The sequence below is a fragment of the Thamnophis elegans genome, chromosome 13 (genome assembly GCF_009769535.1).
Source record: "Thamnophis elegans isolate rThaEle1 chromosome 13, rThaEle1.pri, whole genome shotgun sequence".
Classification (NCBI taxonomy): domain Eukaryota; kingdom Metazoa; phylum Chordata; class Lepidosauria; order Squamata; family Colubridae; genus Thamnophis; species Thamnophis elegans.
In genome coordinates this window covers 43,712,467-43,736,601 of record NC_045553.1, presented here as the reverse complement: position 1 = coordinate 43,736,601, position 24,135 = coordinate 43,712,467, and the positions used below count along the sequence as shown (strand labels likewise).

Here is a 24,135-nt window from a genome sequence, read left to right as displayed (position 1 = left end):
TTAACACCTTGTATCTAACAAAACAGGAGGCCAATCCCAACTGCGTGGAAAGAATACTAACTGAAAATATACAATTGGCCGTCCAATTGTTTCCTTTCCCTTCCAGTGCCTTACCACCACGAGATGCCCCTGGGCCACCAAGGACTGAGGCACGATGAAGGCCATTGTCAGGCCTGCAATGGTTCCTTTAACAGTGTTTCTCAACCTTGGCCACTTGAAGATGTCTGGACTCAACTCCCAGAATTCCCCAGCCAGCATTCGCTGGCTGGGGAATTCTGGGAGTTGAAGTCCAGACATCTTCAAGTGCCCAAGGTTGAGAAACGCTGCTTTAAGAATCTTTGGCCTGCCACACTCTCATTAAGGGGGGAGGGGAATAGCAAGGGGTAGAATGTGTTGTTTTCAAAATAAAAAATTCCTTTCTAGAAGCTCAAGGTTATTCTTTGTCTCCGCACCTTTGCACCTGACCGGAACCAGCTGGGTGGAGATGCCAGTGAGGAAGAAGAGGATTGGACCATGTGATGGATTTGTGGGTGTGGGGGACAAGATCATGAATTTTAAACTGGGGTGGAATCCCAGGGAGTTTCAGAATTGGGATTACATAGCATGATGCCAACATGTCTGTTTTTTATTAAATTGGAACTTTAAGGATAGCTCTGCCTTGGACTCTGATTTAATTCTGCACGATATTTGGAACGCTGATATTATCCCAATTCACAGCCATTTCATCTAGGAAGCAGGCTCAGGTAAATCCAAACCGAACTGATCTACATTCATCCTACACGCGTACATCTCTTCTTATGGCTCTGGTGAACCTGTCAACAACTTACCTCGAGCTTCAGGAAGGTATCCTGGGGCACAAACTGTACTTGGAGTGTCCCTCGGAAGAAGGCGGGGCCCACCGCGCTGTCCGGGATGGCACTCCAAGGAGATGTTCCACGCAGACTAGGGGAGAAAGAAAGGGCTGTTTCTTCCAAGGGGTCAGCAGGAGGAGGACTGCGGGGTCCTTAGTGCTCTCTGATCTCAGCTGTTTTTTCTTGCAGATGTTTCATTACTCAAACTAGGTAACATCATCAGTGCTAGAAGGGAGGAAAGGGGGGAGGAGGAGGGGGAGGGGGAGGAGGAGGAGGACTGTGGGGTTCTTAGTCTCTCTGAGCATGGTGGTTTTCTTGCAGACATTTCTTCACCCAAACTAGGTAACATCAGTCCTAGAAGGGTGTCAGGTTTGCAGAAAAGAGGAGATGGTGGTGGTAGTAGAGAAGGAGGAGAAGGAAGAGGAAGAGGAGGACAATGACTGTGAGGTCTTTGGTGCTCTCTGATCTTGGCTAGCAGATGTTTCATCACCCAACTAGATAACATCATCAGTCCTGTAAGGAAGTAGGGTAGAAAGGAAAGAAGGAAGGAAGGAAGGAAAAGAAAGAAAGAGAAAGAAAGAAAGAAAGAAAGAAAGAGGGAGGAAGGAGGAAGACTGTGGGATCTTTGATGCTCTCTGAACTTGGTTGTTTTCTTGCAGATGTTTCATCACCCAACTAGATAACATCATCAGTATGTTGTAAGAAAGTAGGGTAGAAAGGAAAGGAAAGGAAAGGAAAGGAAAGGAAAGGAAAGGAAAGGAAGGAAGGAAGGAAGGAAGGAAGGAAGGAAGGAAGGAAGGAGGAAGACTGTGGGGCCCTTGGTACTCTCTGAACTTGGTTGTTTTCTTGCAGACTTTTCATCACCCAACTAGATAACATCATCAGTCCTGTAAGGAAGTAGGGTAGAAAGGAAGGAAGGAAGGAAGGAAGGAAGGGAAAGAAAGGAAGAAAGAAAGAGGAAGGAAGGAAGGAAGGAAGGAAGGAAGGAAGGAAGGAAGGAAGGAAGGAAGGAAGGGAGGGAGGGAGGACTGTGGGGCCCTTGGTGCTCGCTGAATGTGGTTGTTTTCTTGCAGACGTTTCATTACCCAAACTAGGTAACATCATCAGGGCTAGTCCAAGGACCAAGGGCCCCTCATTCCAACCCTGAGCTACAAATATTCTCCTTTATAAGCCTTGCTTGTTGGGCAACGCATGCACTTTCTCCACCTTTTAGCAACTTTTTCTTGAGTAGACTTTCATACAGACATCCTGAACATAGTTCATCATCCCTCAGGTCAAACTCTCCTTCAAAAATTGGGATTCTTTCAGCTGGGCACTTGAAAACCTGGCTAGGTAGACTAAAGGACACACTGGAAATCCAACGAGCACAACAGGCCAGAAAAAAACTTCTAAGATGGATAGCAAAGAATATTTGTAGTTGGGGGTTGAACTGTGAGGTCCTTGGTGTTCTCTGGGCGTGGCTGTTTTCTTGCAGACAACTAGTTAATGTCATCCGTGCTCTAGAGAGCAAACCCATCCCCTTCTAACACTGATAACGTTACCTAGCTGGGTCAAGAAATGTCTGTAAGTAAACCAAGCTCAAAGAGCAACAAAGACCCCCCCCCCCACCAGAACGTCTAAGAAACATCCACCCATGTAGCCAGTGACCCAGAGATGACAAGCTCCTCTTGAGAGGCACCTTTAAGGTGAGTTGAGGCAGCCACCTGGCAGGTGCCGTTTGGATCCCTGAGCCAAGCAGGCGGCTGGATTTAATTGCCGCACAACGGCTCCTTCTCACTATTGTCGTGGCGGTGTTTTGCGATTCTGGGAACTTCGCCTGCATCTGTTCCGATCTGTGAATTGGGTGTTCCAAGCATCATCCCCGCCGACAACAAATTTCAACGGTTTTGGAAACAGAAGGGGAGGGGGGGGGCAGGGAGGGGCCGACAACAAAGCCTGCCAATTTGGTCTGCAACCTTCCTGAGGATTGCAACACGATTAAAACAACTTCCGAACTGCAGGGGGAGATTTTGAAAGGAAAGGGGTGCAAACAGAAGAGCCATTTGTCAAAAGCTGGCATTTGTTGGGATTTTTGCCGAGGGCCGGGAGTTGGAACTGATGGCCTCAAGGGTGCCTCCCGGCTATCACCGCTTTGAAGTGCTGTTGAAGTGGCTGTTCTCCAGCCAGAGGCCTCTACTAGGATTCTAGGACTGGGGTTTTCCCTTCCCTCTTCCACCAGCCTCCCTCCCTCGAAGTGCCCCCTGCCCTCTTTTAGAAGAGCCAGAACCCAGAACAGGAAGAATCAAAATTATTCCAGCTTGTACTGTAACCAGCAAACAATAATGACCAGTGGAGGAGATTTGTAGCTCAGGGGTGAAATGAAAGGTCCTCAGTGCTCTCTCAGCTTGGTGGTTTTCTTGCAAAGATCTCATTACCCAACTAGGTAATGTCATCAGTGCTAGAATGAAGGAGGTGGAGGAAGAGTGTGCTGTACTTAGTGCTCTCTGAGCTTGGTGGTTTTCTTGCAGATGTTTCATGGCCCAACTAGGGAACAGCATCAGCTGTGGAAGGGAGCTGGGTTTGTAGAGAGGAGGAGGAGGAGGAGGAGGAGGAGGAGGAGGAGGAGGAGGAGGAGGAGGAGCTCTCTGAGCTTGGTGGTTTTTTTGTGGATGTAACATCTTCAGTGTTAATCTAGCACTGTAATAAGTAATAAGACAGTATTGCTCAGTGGTTCTCCAGCTAAGTTTCAAAACACAACACAGCATAAGCAGTTGGTTTTTTCTTGTCAGTTCTTGTCAGTAGCTGTTTATCTCAAAAGTTTGAGTAATTGTGGAACTTTCCTTCCTTCCTCCCCCCTCTTTCCTTCCTTCCTTCCTTCCTCCCCCTCCCTCCCTCTTCCTCCCTTCCTCTCATTTTCACTTCTTTCCTTCCTCTCATTCTTCTTCCCTCCATGCCTTCCTTTCCTTCCTCCCTTCCTCTCATTTTCACTTCTTTCCTTCCTCTCATTCTTCTTCCCTACCTGCCTTCCTTTCCTACCTTCCTCCATCCACCCATCCATATCCCAACTTTTTTTTTTATATAATTAACTCAAAGTGGGAAACTTCTCCTAGTGACTGACCCAAAGTCACCCACCCTAAGAATTGAACTAGAACTCACCATCTCCTGGTGACTGACCCAAAGTCATCCAACCTAAGGAGGAACTAGAGTTCATCTTCTCCTGGTGACTGGCCCAAAGGAATCAGCTAGAGGAGGAACTAGAAATCACAATCTCCTGGCGGCTGACCCAAAGTCACCCACCCTAAGGAGGAACTAGAACTCACCACCTCTTGGTGATCGATCCAAAGTAACCCAACCTAAGGAAGAGCTAGAACTCACCATCTCCTGGTGACTGGCCCCAAGGAGTCAGCTCAAGGAACTAGAATTCACCTTCTCCTGGTAACTGACTCAAAGTCACCCACCCTAAGAAGGAACTAGAACTCACCAATTCCTGGTGACTGACCCAAAGTCATTCAACCTAAGGAGGAACTAGAATTCATCTTCTCCTGGTGATTGGCTCAAAGGAGTCAGCTCGAGGAGGAACTAGAAATCACAATCTCCTGGCGGCTGACCCAAAGTCACCCACCCTAAGGAAGAACTAGAACTCACCATCTCCTAATGACTGAGTCATCCAGCTGGTTTTAATGCCTAGGCTGGACCTAGAACTCTCTGTCTCCTGCTTCCTAGCCTGAGGATTCTAGCTTTATCTACCAAACCATTTTATCAGTCCTGGCAGTGCCGGATGGCATGGGAGTGAGAAAACTGGATTGAAAAATGGGCATGGCTGAGAAAGGCCGCTGCACGGCTCTGCGGGTTTGAGAGCGACCGGCCCCAATTCTTTGCCAGATGCCAGATTGCTGGCAGGTGGAGCTGCTAACTAGGATTTGGAGCCTGGCCAAGCACAATTCCAGTAAACAAAGGGGAAACAAATCAACAGAACAGGAAAAAAAAGGGGGAGGGGGTTGAGAGTGGGGGAGGGGGCTGCTGTTGCCGAGATTCAACTACGCAAACCTTTCCATGAAGCTGGGTTTCATTTCAAGGCTGTAAATCTTGAAGTTTCTCAAGGAGGTTTTGTTCAAAACAATGTCGCCAATTAAGCCTGCAAGAGAGAACGAGAGCAGAGACGAGGCTGATGAATCACCTTTCAAAGAGGAGGCCTGGCCGGGTGCCAGGAGAGGCAGCCGCCACCGCTGCCCACCGTATTTGGGGAGGGGGGAGTGTCCCCACCCAATTCTGAATCGGAGCACAGCTGGAAGGGGCCTTGGAGGTCTTCTAGTCCAACCCCCTGCAGGAGACTCTATGCCAGTGATGGCGAGCCTTTTTTCGCCTCGAGGGCCAAAAGCATGCCTGGGCGCTATTGCACGCATGAGGTGCCAACTCCCATAATTTAATGCCCCCCCATGCCGTGTCCCCTGCGCATATGTGCATGATCACCCCCACCACACTGTCCTGTGCATGCGCGCACGACTTTCTTGGAGCCTGGGGAAGAGCGAAAACAGCCCCCCCTCCCTCCCAGGCGGCCGGAAATGGCCCGTTTTCCGACTTCTGGTGGGCCCAGCAGGTCTGTTTTTCGACCCGCTTTCTAGGAGCCTGGGGAGGGCGGAAACCGGCCCAACACGCAAACCGGAAGTTCGGGGATGGACTTCCGAGTTGCCCGTTGGGCCATTTTTCTCCTCTCCCCTGAAGCCTCCGGAAGGTGAAAAATGGCCGAAAATCAGGGACGGAAATCAGTTGGCCAGAGCGTGCATGCGCGCTGGAGCTGACAGGTGCCCCTCAGAAATGGCACCCCCAATGTCCGGTGGCAAGCTGTTCCACTGGTTAATTGTCCTCCCTGTTAGGAAGTTTCTCCTTTAATTCCAGGCAGCTTCTCTCCTTGATTCGTTTCCATCCGTTGTTTCTTGTCCTGCGCTCAGGGGCTTTGGAGAATAATTTGGCCCCCCTCCACTTTGTGGCAACCCCTCAATTAGCAATAGCACTTAAGAGTTATATACCACTTCAGTGCTTATACAGCCCTCTCTAGGCTTTTACAAGAGGCAACTTTCCGGTTTTTCTTTGAAGTTCTTTCGCTTCTCATCCAAGAAGCTTCTTCAGCTCTGGAGGAGAATGGAAGGATTTAGACTCCTTGCAGACAGCTGGTCATTTGCATCCTTTTAGAGAGTTGTTGAGGCCACTTTTATCAAAGAAGCCATCTATGACAAAGTTGAACAGCCCTCTCTCAACAGAGGGGGAGGGATGCAACATCATCTATCTCCAGCCTACGACGAGTCCTTTCAACAGTTCCACACCCATTTGTACCACTCAGGTGACCCTGAGGACAGAGATAAACCTCCAAGTGGCCTCAACGACTCTCTAAAAAGGATGTAAACTGACCAGCCGCCTGCAAGGAGTATAAATCCTTCCATTCCCCACCATCAAGTCACAGCTTCTTGGATAAGAAGCGAAACGCCTTCAAAGAAAAACCAGTTGCCTCTTGAAAAAGCACCTTTGGGACCTCTTTCTGGGTACAGAACTTCAACGTTGTTGCTTTAAAGCAGGGAGCATACAATCCAGGCAAAACTTTCTTTTAATTACAATTAAAGTCACGAGAACAGAAAACAGCCTGACTTGCCTTTCCGCTGGTTGTTCAGATTAAGTCCATAGTTGACTCTCCCGGAGTTCTCGACTAAGATTTGCAGCTGCCTATATCCCTGCAAGGAATAAGAAAGAAAGAAAGAAAAAAACAGATAGTCCTTGATTTATGACCACAGTGGAGCCCAACATTTACGTTGCTAAGCGAGAAATTTTGCTAAGTGAGTCTTGCCCCATTTTACGGCTTTCCTTGCCACCTTTGTTAAGCGAATCCCTGCATTTGTTAAATCAGTAAGACTGTCCTTAATTGAATCTGGCCTCCCGCGGATTTGTGCTTGTCAGAAGGTCGCAAAAAGCGATCGCGGGACTCGGGGACATTGCAACCGTCATAAATGTGAATCAGCTGTCAAGCATTCTAAATATAAATCACATGTAAATGATCAGGCTGCATATGTGTGGAAAACGGTCGTAAGTCACTCTTTTCAGTTCCGTTGTAACTTTGAACAGTCACTAAACGATGCCAACTCCTAAAGTTGCCATAAGGAGAGAAGGGGGGGTGGTCGCATTCCACACATACTTTCGGCTAAAGTCAGATCTCAGATTACTGCAGCAGGTTTGGGAGGGGTGCACCTCATTGGTGAATGTGATTTATGACACAGACTGAGAGGAGGGAAGGAACAGGGGTAAAGTTCAGCTATAATTCAAACGAGGCTCAGAACTGACTGCAAAGAGGCCTTGCCAAATGGTTCTCCTAATAAATGACTAGTTTTGCATTGAAACTTGGCTCGATACTCAGGAATCAATTAGGGCATTTTTAGGAAACCTGACAAGCGAACTGTTGTAAGCCGGGGACTACCTGTACCTGAATCTTTGAAAGAAAAGGAAGCAGGGATGCAAGGCAGAAATCTGGAGTATGTAAGGAAGATCTGGGAATCCAGCTGCTTTTTCTCACTGCTCACCTGTAGGTTAGGAATGGAGAGTTCCTGCACATTGTAATCAAGCTGACCGATGTATCGAGTATTAATAAACACCTGCAGGAGAAGAAAAAAAACAACAAGGTGTTTTCATTGTCTTTTAACTTTCACAAAAGTCAGGAGATGAGAGGAGGGTTTATAGACCTTAACACCTGGGAGCCCTTGGTGAGAATTCCAGCGGTGGGAATCTGATCCAAGCACCCAATTGTAGCCGTGTTACAATGAGAATCATTTAAACAGATTATAGAAACGAACGGAATGAGGGGAAATTAATTAAACAAGCCTAGATTATTTAGCTTCAGTAAGTTACAATTTAGCAGGTTATGGCCATGCAGCTGCTCCACAAAAATGAAAAAAAAAGAAAGAAAGATATTTTCTGCTTTTAATGGCGTTCTGTAAATTGGGACATGGGGACGCGGTGGCTCAGTGGCTAAGACGCTGAGCTTGTCAATTAAAAAGGTCAGCAGTTTGGGGGTTCGAATCCATATTGATGCATGACGGAGTGACGTACCTTTTCCCCTCAAAAAAAGAGGCTGAAAATCTGGGTGCGTCTTATACACTGAATACAGCATTTTTGGCCCCCCGAAACACCGCCCCTTTTACCAAAATTGGCTGTTTTTTGCTCAATTCCCCCCCCCTCAAAAAAACCCCTAGGAGCACTCTATAAGCCTCCTAAAGGCTATGCATGCCCCCCCCCTTTTTTTTGACAAAAAACAGGCCTGTTTTCGCGAAATACGGGCTGTTTTTTGGGAGTTCTGCAGAGTGCAAAAACTTTTTTAAAAAATTTGCCTCTTCAAAATCTTGGTGCGACTGATACTCTGAAAAATATTGGTAGATTTAAGATGGGTTGGCATTCTATCACATAGCACACCAGTGAGTTCTCGCCAATGCATCCAGGCTGTGTTCACCCTTGCTCGCACCTAACCATTGATCCTCCGTAGCTACCACCTGCATTTCTGAACTGTGACAACTTTTAAGACTTGTGGACTTCAACTCACTTAGAGAGGGCTGTAGAGCACTGTAAAGCAGTATATAAGTCTAAGTGTCATTGCTAGAGTTAACTAAGATCTACCCAGCTTTTCCCTCCCAGAAGAAGGTACCATATTTTTCGGAGTATAAGACGCACCCAGATTTTGAAGAGGGAAATAAAAAAAAGAAAAGTTTTTGCATTCTTCAGACCTCCCCAAAACAGTCCTTTCCCCCCCGCAAAAACGGGCCTATTTTTTGTCAAAAAGAGGGCATGCATAGCCTTTAGGAGACTTATAAAGTGCTCTTGCGGGCTGCAGGGGCAAAAATAAGCAAAAAATGCCCCGTTGTTTGCTCATGTCTACCCTTCCCAGCTCCCAGGAGCTCTCTGAAAACCCCCATAAGGCTATGCTCGGCCATTTTGGTGAAGGGGCGGGGCTTCAGGAGGCAAAAAAAAAAGTTGTATTCAGTGTATAAGACGCACCCAGATTTTCAGCCTCTTTTTTTGAGGGGAAAAGGTGCGTCTTATACTCCAAAAAATACAATAATAATCTCGCACACCCATCCTCACCTGTGCTCGGTCCCGGATGTAATCATGTGAATTCAGGGTCCCTCCACCAAGGATGACGGTCTCGTAGAGGGTGTAGCCATACGCCTGTCCATTGCCATTATTTATTGGCAGGTTCTCCATGTTAATGGGGTATTCTGACTTCACAATCTGCAGAAAAGAAAGCAGAACGGGATGCTAACAGCGACTGCTAAGAAATAATGTGGGTTTTTCTCCCCCCTTTCCCTCAACGGCTTCCATAATAAGCTAACGCCTTGGTGATAATAAGGAGAGAGGAAAAATAGGTGTAGAGTTTGCTTTGAAGGTCCTTGTGTTTGTTTTTTAACTTAGTTGTTTTCTGGTAGACGTTTCATTACCCAAGCTAGGTAACATCATCAGTGCTAGAAGGGAGTGGAATTTGCTCTCTGTTTCCATACAAGTCCCTTCTAGCACTGATGAAGTTACCTAGTTTGGGTAATGAAACGTTTCCCAAGGTAATGGCTATGGAGAGTCTCCGTCCAGGTCGTGGTTGTGCCAAAGGTGTTTTTGTTTTTTCCCAAGTGGCAACTGGATTTTCTGGTTTTTCTTTCGAAGACATTTTGCTTCTCATCCAAGAAGCTTCTTCAGCACTGACTGGATGGTGGGGAATGGAAGGATTTATATTCCTCGCAGGCAGCTAGTCATTTGCATCCTTTCTAAAAAGTTGTTGAGTTGAGCTATTGAGGCCACTGGGAGGTCTATCAAAGAGGCCACCGATGACAAAATTGAGCAGCTCTCTCTCAACAGAGGGGGAGGGACGTGACATCATCTCAGTGGTGGGATTCAAATAATTTAACAATCCCTTGTCACTTGGAAATCTGTGATCGATTTGGATAGGCAAGCATTATGTAGGCGCCAAGCAAATCATCAAAATGCTTGTTTGCATGAACTAAATCAAGAAAACATATTTTATTTTATTTTTTTCTTATGAAACCTTCAGCTGAGAGGCTGAAGGGTTTGTGGCACGTTGAATGTTGCAGAATTTAGACAATCAGGCTAAGTTCCACCCCCACCCCACCCCACAAAATGCCACGCAAAATCATCTCTCGGAGATGCAGAATTGCTCTCCTGCTTGCTCCAAAAAGAGGGATGAAATAACAGACCTGAATGAGAGGATTGGGGACTCCGGGTACTTGAGAGACCGCCTGCTGCCAATTACCTCCCACAGACCCATTAGATCTCACAGGGTTGGCCTCCTCCAGGTTCCATCTACTAGCCAATGCCATTTGGCTACGACCCGGGGGAGGTCCTTCTCTGTGGCAGCTCCGGCCCTCTGGAATGAACTCCCCGCAGGGATTCGGACCCTCACCTCTCTCCAGGCCTTCCGAAAAGCTGTCAAAACCTGGCTTTGTTGGCAGGCCTGGAGGTGATGAGTTCCCTCCCCTCTCGACATGTATGGTTGTGTGACTGTTGCTTACTTTTATTATTTGTATTTCGTTTTTATGTTCCCCTTTTTTCCCCCTTGAATTGTTCGCCGCCGAGTCCTCCCGGAGAAGGGCGGCATACAAATAATAAAATTCTATTCTATTCTATTCCTTCAGACATGCATCTTTAACCTTGCAAATGACTCTTCAAGCAACTTAAGATCCACGGGCCGCTCGTTCTATTTGCATATTAATACGACGATTCCATTTTAAGGGTGCATCTTATCCATCCATCTCGCACCAGCGATATCCAAACACTTGAGATTTATTTCTGAGTTCTTTTAATGGGTGGGTTTGTTTCCATTCCCATCATCTGGCCAATTTGAACACCTTCCTCCCTGGAGGATGACTTACCTCCATTCCCGACAATAGTTCCCACAGTGAGATGTACTGCTGCATCAGGATGGCCCCGTAGGACGCTTTATGCGAAATTATCGGAGGCGGAGGGAGAGGAGTCTCTTTGGAGGAGGAAGAGAGAAAGGACCTGGTTTAATTCAAGCATTGGATCGGTGGGAGAAATGACTCAAATTTCTTTTGGCTTGAGAAGAGCTTAGTCAGTCCTTGACTTAAGAACACAACCTATCTTGCTAAGACCGATGTCACAATTTATCTTGCTAAGACTGATGTCACCAATGCCCTAATTAAATCATGAGCCTCGAGCCAAGCGTAAAAAAAAATCCAGTTATTTATTAGCAGCTTCATGTTGGACACGTTCCAAGTGAAGCCAGCACTGACCCCACTTAATTTACATCCTGGCTTTGACCCTGTTTCCCTCCCCTGCCTCCAAGGTGTGTCATCAGTCACATTCTCCAAGGAAGCAATTTCTCGGGTTGTACAGATCACTCCCCTCTGGCCACTATGGGTAACCCTGGAGACGGCCTTGACAGAGATACGGCTGGAATGTGCTTTTGTTTTGAATGACTGTTCTGCCTCGCTGCGGCTTCCTTCCTCCCTCCCTTCCTCCCTATTCCTTCCTTTTCCTTCCTTCCTTCCTATTCCTCCCTCTCTCCTTATTCCTTCCTCCCTATTCTTTCCTTCCTTCCCCCCTCCCTCCCCTTCTCTGTCCTCACCCCTCTCTTTCCAATCAACATTTGCTTTACATCCAGCCATGTTGTTATACAAAGACTCACCCTTCCTTACAGCCTTGGAAGTCACCTTCCAAGGGGAAGGTGACTCAGAACAAACCTCCCCTCTCCCCCTTCCCCCCTCTCCAGAAAGCGGCCCCTGGCTGTTGAATGGGATGAAGCTACACCGGAAGCAGCTGGGGGTCTCACACGCCCACGGGGTTGGGCCAGTTTTCAAGCTGGGCTCTTCTCGCCCACACTGGCCTCCAGAGAAGACAGGGACACTGCTCCTTTGTTCATGCAATTACCTATCATGCTGGAAAAAAGCTTGCGAAGTTTGAAGTACTTGGCGGTGTAATCCCCAGCCTCTGTCAGCACAGCATCATAATCTGGAAAAAAAACACCCCAAAGTAGAGCAAATGGGGGGGACGGGACCTAGTTTACCTTACTTACAGGTGCAAGTCATGTAAATCACAAGAATGTAACACAAACTCACACATACACATACCCTGGATTCACACAACGCTCTTAAATCAGATTAAGAACAATCCCAGCGTTTACTTTCTCACAATAGACTAAGTTTGGATAGCACTGCTTACTAGCACTGATGATGTTACCTAGTTTGGCAATGAAACGTCTGCAAGAAAAGAACCATGCTCAAGAGTAGCACGGACCTTTCACTTCAACCCCGAGCTACAAATATTCTCTTCTACTTGGATAGTTTTGTTGTTGTTAGTTGCAAAATCATGTCCGACCCATCGCGACCCCATGGACAGTGTTCTCCCAGGCCTTCCTGCCCTTTACCATCCTCTGGAGTCCATGCAATAGTACTCCACAAGGGAGCTCCCTCTGGTAAGATGCAAAATCCAACATTGGAAATTATGTTTGGTTCGGACATTTCCCCCCTGTAAATAAATATTCGGACGACGCCGGGTTATCAGCACTAGTTATGCATATGAAATCTATAAAAATAAAACAAAAACACACATCCTTCATGTCCCATGCTATTGGATTGAAAAACCCTGTTATTGCATTAATATTGCACTACAGAATAGAATTCAATATAGTTGGGAACTAACTGGCTGCTTCTGTCTTCACCTCCCGAGCATTCTTGGCAAGCCAGGCCTGATGGGCCAAGGGAACCTTACCGTAGCTGGTGATGGTGGCCTTGTAGTCGTTAAAATGCAGAGCGCCGTTCATGAATCCAAAATTGGTCCCTCCGTGGAACATGTACAGATTGATGGAGGCTCCTTGCCGGAGGACATCCTCAACCCTTTCCAGCATCTCTGCAGAGAGAAATAAAACTTCTAGTGCAACACAGCACTGGTGCGTACAGGAGGTTATAAGAGCCGAGGTGGCGCAGTGGTTAGAGTGCAGTACTGCAGGCTACTTCAGCTGACTACTAGCTGCAGTTCGATCCTGCCTGGCTCAAGGTTGGAAGTCAGCCTTCTTCCATCCTTCTGAGGTGGGTAAAACGAGGACCCCGATTGTCGGGGGCAATCGGCTGCCTGTCAGGTTTGGAAGCCATATTTGAGAAACATGCCTGTCTCGGAGTTTTTAATTGGAGTTGGGTTTTTCTGGAACGCTAACATTGTAAACGGCTTAGAGAGGGCTGAAAAGCACTGTGAAACGGTATATAAGTCTAAGTGCTATTGCTATTTTCCTTCCTTCCTTCCTTCTTTCCTTCCTTCCCAGTGGTTAGAATGCAGTATTGCAAGCTAACTCTGCCGATTCCCAGCGGCTCGATCCAGATTGGCTCAAGGTTGACTCAGCCTTGCCCCATAGCAAACAATGGATTAGCTGAACAGTTGCCAATTCTTTTAACAACCATGGTGATTAGCTCAAATCATCATCATCATCATCATCATCATCATCATCATCATCATCATCATCTTTTAACAACTCCTAATCCCTTGCGGGGTGGAGTCTGTGCAGCTGAATGGAGTGTTTACAGGCCGGATGCCTTACTTGTCGCCAATGAGGAGTTCTGTTCAGGAGATATACCGTATTTTTCAGACTATAAGATGCAACGTGATTTGAAGAGGTAATTTTTTTAAAAAAGTATTTGCACTCTGCAGCTCTCCCAAACCCTCTACATCTACATCTGCTTCTGCTATTGTTTGGAGCAATAATTAGAAGAAAGGAGGAGGGCAGAGGGTTGGGAAGACAGACGGAGAAGGAACTGCGCCAGCAAACAACTTACCATCTGCGTCAAAGACGTTGTGAGTTCCTCCCCAGCTATCAAACCAACCAGTCCAGTACTCCATCACCATCAATGGCTTGTCACGCTGAAAAAGGCAAACACATCAGGCGAATGCATGGCCTCGTTTGGAGTTGATGAACACATCTTCACTCGGCAATCATTTAACTCTGAACGCAGAAATGTTTGAGGCTAGAACTCACCATCTCTTGGTGATTGGCCCAAAGACACCAGCCGACTTTCATGCTTAAGATGGGACTAGTATTCCCAGTCTCCTGGTGATTGGCCCAAAATCACCTAGCCAGTTTTCATGCCTAAGGCAAGACTAGAACTCACCTCTCCTGGTGATTGGCCCAAAGTGACCCAGCTGGCATGAATGCTCAAGACAGAATTAAACTCACTGTCTCCTGGTGACTGGCCCAAAGTCACTCAACCAGCTTTCCTACCTAAGGCAAGACTAGAATTCAGTCTCCGAGGCTGTAATACCATTGTGATACATTAACTAATCCTTGATTTTTCTATTTCTCCCCCTCTCTCTTCTTTCCCTGTCTCTTTTTCCTTGAATGTCGCACTTTTTAGAATTTGAGCCTACAGGCCAAGAACTATCTAGCGTTTCTGAGATATAAGCCATTTTTGAAAGGCCTCCTGGGTGAAGATCAGAGAGCGAATGCCTCTTTTTAAAAATAAAACGAACACCGAGCGCTAGGGGAGGATTCAATGAAAACGGAAATGACTTTTGTTCTCTTCTTCACATCCAGATCCTGCACCAACCGAGGAATCAATGAGCTTCTCAGTGGGTTATTTACCGATTGTTGACAAGAAGGATAAAGGCAATCTTCCTCCAGCACATCAAGTAAATACATTTCCCCGAAAGCCAGCTCTGTCTGGGTATAAATTCTTTGGGGCTCAATTGAGCAGCGACCAATTATGGGTCTCTAATGAACATTTGGGCTGCAGAAAATGAACCCCAAGTAACCCTGGGGAAGAATTTACGTTTGAAAAGCAATCTATCTATTGTCTTCTTCTTCTTCCTCTTCTTCCTCCTCCTCCTTTTCTCTTTCTCCTTCCTTCCTTCCTTCCTTCCCTCCTTCCTTCCTATATAAAAATGGCTGTGTGTGTGTATGTTCCAGAATAACTCTGGAATGCCTCGAGCAATTTCAACCAAACTTGGTACACAGATGACTTATTCTCTGGAAAAAAAACACTGTGGGGGTAAGACACCCCTAACGCCTCTTGGGGAGGGGTGTTAAGATACAGCCTGTTGTGCCTTAAAATGGCTTCTATTGTGCAGCGCAGTGGACTTGCCATGGCAATGGCTTCACGGTACTCCACAAGGGGGCTCCGTCTTGTAAGAGGGAAAATCCAACATTAGAAATTAAGTTTGGCCCCGACATTTTCCCCCTATAAATAAATACTCGGATTATTGTCTGGTTATAAATAAATACAGATCCAGGAATTGAACACATCGGCATTTTTTTGCACATGGCGCCCTCCAAACTCTCCGATCATATAACGCACCCCAAGAGCATGAGAAGGTGAGGTCTCACCTCGGGAAGTGTCTTCCTTACCTGCAGTTTGCTGAGGGAGGACAGGAGTCCAGGCTCCATCTTCTGAAAGTTGATCGTGGCCAAAGCTATTAAGAAAAGAGGGAAAATGGGCAGAACAAGGAAAGATTTCAATCAGGCCGCAACAGCAGGGAATCCACAGGGAATCCTCCGACTTATGACTGTAACTGGGACCAGAATTTCGGTTGCTAAGTAAGGAAACTGTTAATTGTACAACTTCGTTTTGCTGTGGTTCTTAAGGGGAAGGGAAGGACCAGGGGTAACAGGATAGCAGTCTTCCAATTTTTTTTATAAAAGTTTTTTTATTTTCATTCTCTTATATATAGATATACAACCAGTTACTGTTCTTATTTATCTTTATCACTTTTACATATTTGTTTTTCCATCTAAAAGGTTAAAATATACATTCTGAGTTGCTTTGCTAACCATCCCACACGCCTATTTTGTATTATCACCACCCTATTTTTTTCTTTCCGTTTCACCCTCTCTCCCTTCTTTTCTTCCTTCCTTCCTCCTCTCCTTTCCCTTTCCTTCTTCCCTTGCCTCTCCTCTACTCCTCTCCTTCTCTTCTCCCTCAGATTCAGATTCAGATTAGTTTATTTGTATGCCGCCCTTCTCCGGGAGGGACTCAGGACGGTGAACAACTCAAAGGGGGAAAAAGGGGACATAAACACAATACACGTAATTAAAATACACCAAAATCACACAGGCATACAAGTCGAGAGGGGAGGGGAACTCATCAACCCCAGGCCTGCCGGCACAGCCAGGTTTTGACGGCTTTCCGGAAGGCCTGGAGAGAGGTGAGGGTCCGAGTCTCCGCGGGGAGTTCATTCCACTTACCCATTCTCCTTCTCTTTCTATCCCTTCCCTCCTTCCTTTCCTTTCCTCTTTGGAATATTGGAAGCAGACTTCCAATGCTTGAGTGGCTACCACAGAGAGGAAGGGGTCAAGCTATTTCCCAAAGCACCTGAAGGCCAGACGAAGAACAATGGATGGAAACTTGTTGTGACTCAGCAGAAGTTTGCTGTGAGTTGAGTCGGGATGCAGGATTAACAATGCAGCTGGGGCTCGTTAGTGTCGTCTTCTGGAGATAAAAGGACGGATGGTGCCACGCCCTGGTTGCAGAAGTCAACGTTCATCATTCATCGGTCGTGGTTTGTTTGTGAGAGACACTTGGATAAATGCTTTCCTTTCTGTAACCCTTATTCAAGGAGACACTTGGAGAAGTGATTTGTTTTGTAAGAGAACTTGGTTTTTGCATTCTGTTATCTTCTTGCCAGAGACTTTATTTATGTTTACTTTTGGGCTCGCAGCCAGCGTGAGCTGAGGCTGATAAAGTTCTTTCCTTTTAAGTCTGTCTGCCTGTCGTCTTTGGACGAGCGGAGAAGGATGGTCAGAACAAAAACTGATCAAGGAGAGAAGCAACTTGGAACTAAGGGGAGATTTCCTGACAGCTAGACCAATCAACCAATGGAATAGAAGCTGCCTTCAGAAGTTGTGGGAGTTTTATCACTGGAGGCTTTCAAGAAGAGACTGGACAGAAATGGTACGGGGGTCTCCTGTTTGAGCAGGGGGCTAGACTAGAAGACCTCCAAGGTCCCTTCCAGCTCTATTCTAAATCCTAAAGAGACTGTGAGAATCTTAATTTGAGGCACACACTTATTTTTGTTCTAGGTAGCTGCAGAAGAACATGATTATACAGGTACTCCTCCACTTACGGCCACAATTGAGCCCCAAACTTAGGTTACTAAGCGAAATGTTTGTTCAGTGAAGTTTGCCCCATTTTACGACTTTTCTGGCGGCCGTTGTTAAGTGAAGCGCTGCCGTTATTAAATCAGCGACACGGCTGTTAAGTGAATCTGGCTCCCCCCGTTGACTTGGCTTGTCAGAAGGTTGCAAAAAGCGGATCACGTGACCTCAGGACACTGTAACCGTCGTAAATATGAATCAGTTTCCAAGCATTTGAATTTTGATCATGTGACTATGGGGGGGATGCTGCAACGGTCATTAAGTATGAAAAACGGCCGTAAGCCACTTTTTTCAGTGCCGTTGCAACTTGGAACGGTCCCTAATTGGACTGTTGTTAAGTCAAGGACCACCTGTAGCGCCTATCCAGGGCAACAACAATTGCAACACATATAATGCTTTAGTAACAAACCAGAGGGACTAGCAGTTTAGTTCTTTCCAAAACGAAGACCCATGGCAGCATAGATAGAAAATCCGGAGTGCAAAACTGGTCTGCAACTCGACAGTTAATTGGTCAGGCAGAGAGAGAGGGGGGGGGGGGAGCGAATGAGTGAGTGAGTGAGAGGGAGAAAGACAGAGATAGAGATTGAGTGAGAGAGAGAGAAAGACAGAGAGAGACAGAGGGAGTGAGAGTGGAAGAGGGAGAGAGAGAGAAAGAGACAGAAAAAGAGAGCGAGAGAGACAGAGTCACAGAGAGATACACAGACCTACAGAGAGAGAAAGAGTGAGTGAGAAAGAGTGAGTGAGAGACAGAGAATGAGTGAGTGAGAAAGAAAGACAGAGATAGAGTGAGAGAGAAAGACAGAGAGAGTGAGTGGAAGAGGGAGAGAGAGAGAAAAAGAGAGAATCACAGAGAGATACACAGACCTACAGAGAGAGAAAGAGTGAGTGAGTGAGAGAGAGAGAGTGAGAGAGAGAGAAAGAGTGAGTGAGAGACAGAGAATGAGTGAGTGAGAGGGAGAGAGAAAGACAGAGCTAGAGAGTGAGTGAGAGAAAGACAGAGAGAGTGAGAGTGGAAGAGGGAGAGCGAAAGAGAGAGAGAGAGAATCACAGAGAGATACACAGACCTACAGTTAGAAAGAGTGTGAGAGAGAGAAAGAATGAGTGAGAGACAGAGAATGAGTGAGCGAGGAGAGAGAAAGACAGAGATAGAGAGTGAGTGAGAGAGAAAGACAGAGAGAGTGAGAGTGGAAGAGGGAGAGAAAGAGAGAGAGAGAATCACAGAGAGATACACAGACCTACAGAGAGAGAGAGTGAGTGAGAGAGAGAGAAATAATGAGTGAGAGGGAGAGAGGGAGAGAGAAAGAGAGAAAGACAGAAAGAGTGAGAGTAGAAGAGGGAGGGGGAGAGAGAGAGAAAGAGAGAGAGAGAATCACAGAGAGATACACAGACCTACAGAGAAAGAGTGAGAGAGAGAGAGAAATAATGAGTGAGAGGGAGAGAGGGAGAGAGAGAGAGAGAGACAGAGAGAGAGTGAGAGTGAGAGAGAAAAACAGAGAGACAAAGAGGGAGTGAGAGTGGAAGAGGGAGAGAGAGAGTAAGAGACAGACAGACAGAACTGCACCGAAACCATCCAGGAAGGCATTTTCTCTCGAGGGAAGAAAACACTTCCTTTCTTCTCCTTTTTTCTTCCAGCCTGCTTTCTAATGCGCACTTTGTGTATTCTCACAGCCGCCTCTTCCGAGGTTGTCATCGTGGCATCACTCAGGACCCTCATTATAAAACATTCCTGATTAACGTGACATGTTGACTCCAATGAGCAGATTGTTGTGACATCTGAAGCAGGGGCTGGGATCCAGGCGCAGGAGCCTGCCTGGACGCACAACTCCCAGCCAGAGGATGAATGAGCGAGCGAGATAGCGAGCAAGAAAACACTCAAAGGCAGTCAACACATTCGCGCAAAAGCACAGAACCGCCAGGCTCAAAGCTCTCTTCCCCCTCCCTCCGTTGTCCCTGGCACTCGAAGGGAGAGAGCGACTCCTCGTGGACGAAGAAGGGAACGGCTGCCACTTACGGGGAGGAGAAATATTTACACCGGATGGGATAGCCCAAATGGGCAGCCTGCTGGACAGTCCCCTGGGCTCGGGGCTTCAAAAGGGCAAAGGCCAACAAGGAATGGCCATGTGGGCACTGCAGGCACTTGGCTCTGCTTCAAAGCCAGCAAAGAGAACCTCCACATTAAGACTGGGCAAAAGGATCCTTCGAGAAAACGACATGATTTGAACTGAGCCCGATGGCAAACCTATGGCACGCCTGATCCAAGCGGCACACGCAGCGCCTGGCCCCGTGTGGTGTTGCCCGTTCCTCTTTGTGGTTTCTGGCATGTATGAGTGCATGGCCATCAGCTGGGATTTGCGTGTGCCGCAAGGCCGGGAACTGGAAAAGCTGGTTTTCTGTTTTCCGGCCTGAGCATGGGTGCTGGCCAACAGATCGTCGTGCGCACATGCACACCAGTAACCAGAATATTAAGTGGCTGGCGCCAGGGGTGGGTTGTTACCGGCATTACGACCGGTTCGGTGCGAACAAGTTCCTGCGCATGTACACCCGAAAAGGTCTGCGTGTGCGCAGAACATTAAAAAAGGAGGGGGGGGGAAGTACATTCCTGCAACGGAGATTGTTCTGCTCATGCGCGGAACCAGAAATCAAGATGGCCCGCCAACAATAGAACCGGTTTGGGTGCCTGGAGGGCCGAGTTACTACCTACTCGGCCAAAACAGTAGGAACTCACCTCTGGCTGGCGCGCATGCACACACCGGAAGCCGGAAGTTAATTTTCTGACACATTCATGCCCCCTAGGCAGCTCCTCTTCCGGGTTGCACGCATTCCCTTTTCGGCACTTGGTGGGGTTTAGCCGAAGATTCATCATCGACCCAGGTGGGGTTTATTCATAGAGTCAGAGAGTTGGAAGGGACCTTGGAGATCTTCCAGTGCAACCCTCTTGCTGAAGCAGGAGATTTTATACCACTCTGGACAGGGAGATGCCCAGTCTCGTCTTCAAAACCTCCAGGCATGGAGCCCCCACAACATCTGGGGGCAAGCCGTCCAATGGGCTAATTGTCCTCACTGTCAGGGAATTTCTCCACAGTTCTAGGTTCTTAGTTCTAGGACTTATCCCTTTGATAAGCCTCCATCCGTTGCTTTTTGCCCTGCGCTCTTGTCCTTTGGAGACTCCGCTGACCCTCTCCTCTTTGTGACAGGGCCTCCAATATTGGAAGACAGCTCTCCAGTCCCTAGTCCTTCTCTTCATTAGAATACCTAGTTTGCATTTATTTATTCATTCATTCATTCATTCATTCATTCATTTTGGCTTCTGGTTTGGCCATCTCTCCGTGAATTTGCAGAGAAGGGCAAACTCTTAATTTTGAGCCAGAGCGTTGCGATCTGTCATCATGAAGATCATCTTATCATTTTGATTAGGTTTAGCAAAGTTCTTTCTGCATATCTGATTGGGTGACTTGCCTGGAGCATACTAATGGGACGAAAATAAGTTTTAATAAATTAGCAGGCAAACAGATACATCCACACACACAGACAGACATTCTGGAAGCCGACCGTATAAATTACGCACTCATCCTTCGCATGCAGGACGCATAAAATAAGGAAAATTGGACGTAGCAACGGGGTGTCAGAAGCCATGGCCAGCAGCAGACAAGAATAGCAATTTTAAGCATTATATACACCCAAATTCTTTCTTATTAGCCTCACAAATCTGCCCTACTACCAGAAGGATTAGAGGCTTTATTGGCAAAGCAAAATGAGGGGGGTGGATGGGTGGGAAGAATGAAATTATTTACATTCTAAGCAATCAACCATATTTTTAATCAATTGGTGGTAACTCTCTTGTTTTTCCCAGTACTACTGAAACTGCTAGATGAATGGTTACAAGCACAGCATTACCCATACACTCTGAGCTTTAAATAGAGGAGGGGTTCCCAGCGTGGGGATGCGTAGGTGGGGCATGAAAGGACGCTGTGGCTCAGTGGCTAAGATGCTGAGCTTGTTGATCAGAAAGGTCGGCAGGTCGGTGGTTCGAATCCCTAGCACTGCATAGTGGAGTGAGCTCTCATTACTTTTCCCAGCTTCTGCCAACCTAGCAGTTCGAAAGTACCACCAATGTGGGTGCCAATAATGTCTTTGCTCAGAATAATATCTTATCTGTTTGATGAAGTGGCAGTAGTCCATAAATCATAGAATCACTTGGTTGCAAAGGGCCATTTAAGCCATGAAGTCTAACCCACCTGCTTAAGGTAAGAATTCAAATTAAAGTGTCTTAGGGACATGGTGGCTCAGGGGCTAAGACACTGAGCTTGTCGATCAGAAAGTCAGCAGTTTGGCGGTTCAAATCCCTAGTTCCGCGTAACGGAGTGAGCTCCCGTTACTTGTCCCAGCTTCTGCCAACCTAGCAGTTCGAAAACGCGTAAAAATGCAAGTAGAAAAATAGGGACCACCTTTGGTGGGAAGGGAACAGCGCTCTATGCATTGAGTCATGCCGGCCACATGACCATGGAGACATCTTCAGACAGCACTGGCTCTTCGGCTTTCAAACGGAGATGAGCACCGCCCCCTAGAGTCAGGAACAACCAAGATATCTGTGCGAGGGGAACCTTTACCTTAAGCATGGTTAAAGCAGATGGACCTTAAGAGAGGAATGACTTCAAAAGCTTTCTAAGGTCCATACAAATACTTTGCAGTGCTGCTGGTTCCTCACATGTGTTTACACAAAAAGCACCACGTTGCCCTTTTGCAAAATTGTAGCGGATAGGTGTACAATGGCACATTTTTTTAAAAAAAAAATCTCAGTCACAACTTTGCTCCGGACTCACACAACTGACCTCCTTCTACGGTGCCGTCTTTCAAACCATCCTTATTATCCGAGGTCACCAATAACTCCACCACCTTCCTGCTCAATAGGGCCTGTGAGGAAAAGAAGGATGACCATGCTGAAGTTCCAGAAGAAGCCAGGATCAAGGAACAAACCAGGGTTTGAAGGGAGTTACTCTTTCCGGGATCAACGCCATTTTAACCCAGATGTCCCAAAGGGGCATCTCCAAAAGACAAAATGGACTTTCTCGGGCTTTTTTGGGGGGTTTTCCTCGGAAAACGTTTTGTTTCTCATTCAAGAAGCTTCTTCGGTTCTAACTGAGGTTAAACCAAGAAAAAGTCCAGTTGTCTTTGGGCCAACCCCTCTCTCGGAATCCAACCTACCTCACCAGATAGTTGTAACGGGAAAAGTAAAATAAAAAAGGTGCATTAGATAAATTCACTGCCTTGAAATAACTTATAAATGTTGTGGCCCACCAGCTGCCAGTGGAGCTGGCAGCAGAGTCAGACAGTGAGGAGGTTAGGGAGGAACATGGGCCAGTCTTGGGGGCTGAGGAAAGCTCAGACGAGGGCTCTGAGTGGGAGGCGGAGAGGGAGCTCAACAGCAGTGAGGCAGAAGAGCAGCTGGAGCCTGTTCCCAGTGTGCGCATGCGCAGAGCTGCCAGATGAAGGGAACAGCTAAGGAACAGGGGTCGACTTGGGAGTAAAGCCACAGGTGGATGGTGAATGGCCCCTCCCATAGGGAACGAAGAGGAGCGAAAGGGGAGTGGGCTTTTGCAGGAAACAATCGGTTCCTTCATTCATTAGATTCATTTCAGGAGTGTGAAGATCTGTCCGTGAATCTCAGAGACTCTTTCCTTGCACAGCACCGCATGTGGAAAATATTTACATGGCAGCTTTCCAAGATAGATAAGGTCTGTGTTCATAAATTCACCGTTGAAAGACTGTTTGCCAGGCCTTTGCTGAACGTGAATGAGAGGAATTCACATTCGTTTAATAAAAGGGTGTTTTGTCGGGATCAGGAATCTGCTTCGTATTTTTTGGGGAAGCCTCGATCAGAACACCAGGTAAGCCTGGCACCAGCAAGAATTGCCACCAAGTAAGGGATGAGGGTGCAGCTCCGGGAAGATTTGCCAAGCTAAAACTGATAATCTCCCAGCACCTGCCTGACCAGGACACAGGTGGGAACTTGCCAAGTTCTCTTTGCTGGGTGAGATGACAGCAGGGGACCTTAATCAAATTAGCCGTCCTTCTGCCTTAGCCCCAGATTACCGGGGTTTTGCAAGGCAGCTTCGGTCTCCTTTTCAAAAATAATCTACGGCAATGGAGGCTCTACGTCTTTTACTATGGGGCCAAAAGTTTGTTTTGCGATTGACAAACTATTTGCTTTGGAAGAGCAGGAAGATCTCTCTCCTTTTGCAAGAAAGCTCAGGAATCTCTTTCACAAGAGGAATCCCAATTGAAATGGCCCTGATGGATGGATGTCTAACCTTCGCATGTCTTAACAGAAAAACAGAGTTGGAAGGGACCTTGGAGGTCTTCTAGTCCAACCCCCTGCCTAGGCAGGAAACCCTGCACCACTTCAGACAATTGGCTGTCCAGTCTCTTCTTAAAAGCCTCCAGTGTTGGAGCATCTACAACTTCCGGAGGCAGGCAGTTCTACTGGTTAATTGTTCTCATTGTCAGGAAATTTCTCCTTAGTTCTAAGTTGCTTCTCTCCTTAATTAGTTTCCCTCTGTTGCTTTTTGTTCTGCCTTCAGAGACTTTGGAGAATAGTTTGACTCCCTCTTCTTTGTGGCAGCCCCTGAGATATTGGAAGACTGCTATCATGTCTCCCCTGGTCCTTCTTTTCATTAAACATACCCAGTTCCTGCAACTGTTCTTCATATGTTTCAGCCTCCATTCCCTTAATCCTCCTTGTTGCTGTTTTCTGCACTCTTTCTAGAGTCTCCACATCCTTTTTACATCGTGGCGACCAAAACATCTTCTAAGAACTGGCTCTGTTGCTCTTAGGAGCTTCAGAGATCGGCAGCCAATACATTTAAAAAATAGTAAAATAAAACGAATGAAATAAAACCATCTTACTCTTTAACCAGCAGTTCTCCCCCCCCCCCACCCAGTAACTTTCATATTACTATATTACTCCTGTCTGTCCCCAAAGGTGCTTTTTTCAAGAGGCAACTGGACTTTCTGTTTTTGTTTTCTTTGAAGACGTTTCGTTTCTTACCCCAGAAGCTTCTTTAGTCAGAGCTGAAGAAGCTTCTTGAATGAGAAGCGAAATGTCTTCCAAGAAAAAGCACAAAGTACGGTTGTCTCTTGAAAAAGCACCTTTGGGACAACCATTGTATTGTATTT

The 24,135-nt window shown here is 46.8% G+C and overlaps 1 protein-coding gene across 1 annotated transcript in view; it reads right to left on the bottom strand.

Moving 5' to 3' along the window:
• Positions 1-24,135, bottom strand: part of LOC116516599 (beta-galactosidase-1-like protein 2) — a 54,562-nt gene that overhangs the window by 4,665 nt on the left and 25,762 nt on the right. Inside the window, exons 7-17 of the mRNA XM_032229192.1 lie at positions 21,792-21,873; positions 15,217-15,281; positions 13,652-13,736; positions 12,597-12,734; positions 11,757-11,837; positions 10,739-10,842; positions 8,946-9,092; positions 7,394-7,465; positions 6,475-6,553; positions 4,878-4,965; positions 828-942 (exon numbers count right to left, since the gene is read on the bottom strand). Of these exons, the coding sequence (XP_032085083.1) occupies positions 828-942; positions 4,878-4,965; positions 6,475-6,553; positions 7,394-7,465; positions 8,946-9,092; positions 10,739-10,842; positions 11,757-11,837; positions 12,597-12,734; positions 13,652-13,736; positions 15,217-15,281; positions 21,792-21,873 (1,056 nt within the window). The remainder of the gene's footprint in view (positions 1-827; positions 943-4,877; positions 4,966-6,474; positions 6,554-7,393; positions 7,466-8,945; positions 9,093-10,738; positions 10,843-11,756; positions 11,838-12,596; positions 12,735-13,651; positions 13,737-15,216; positions 15,282-21,791; positions 21,874-24,135) is intronic.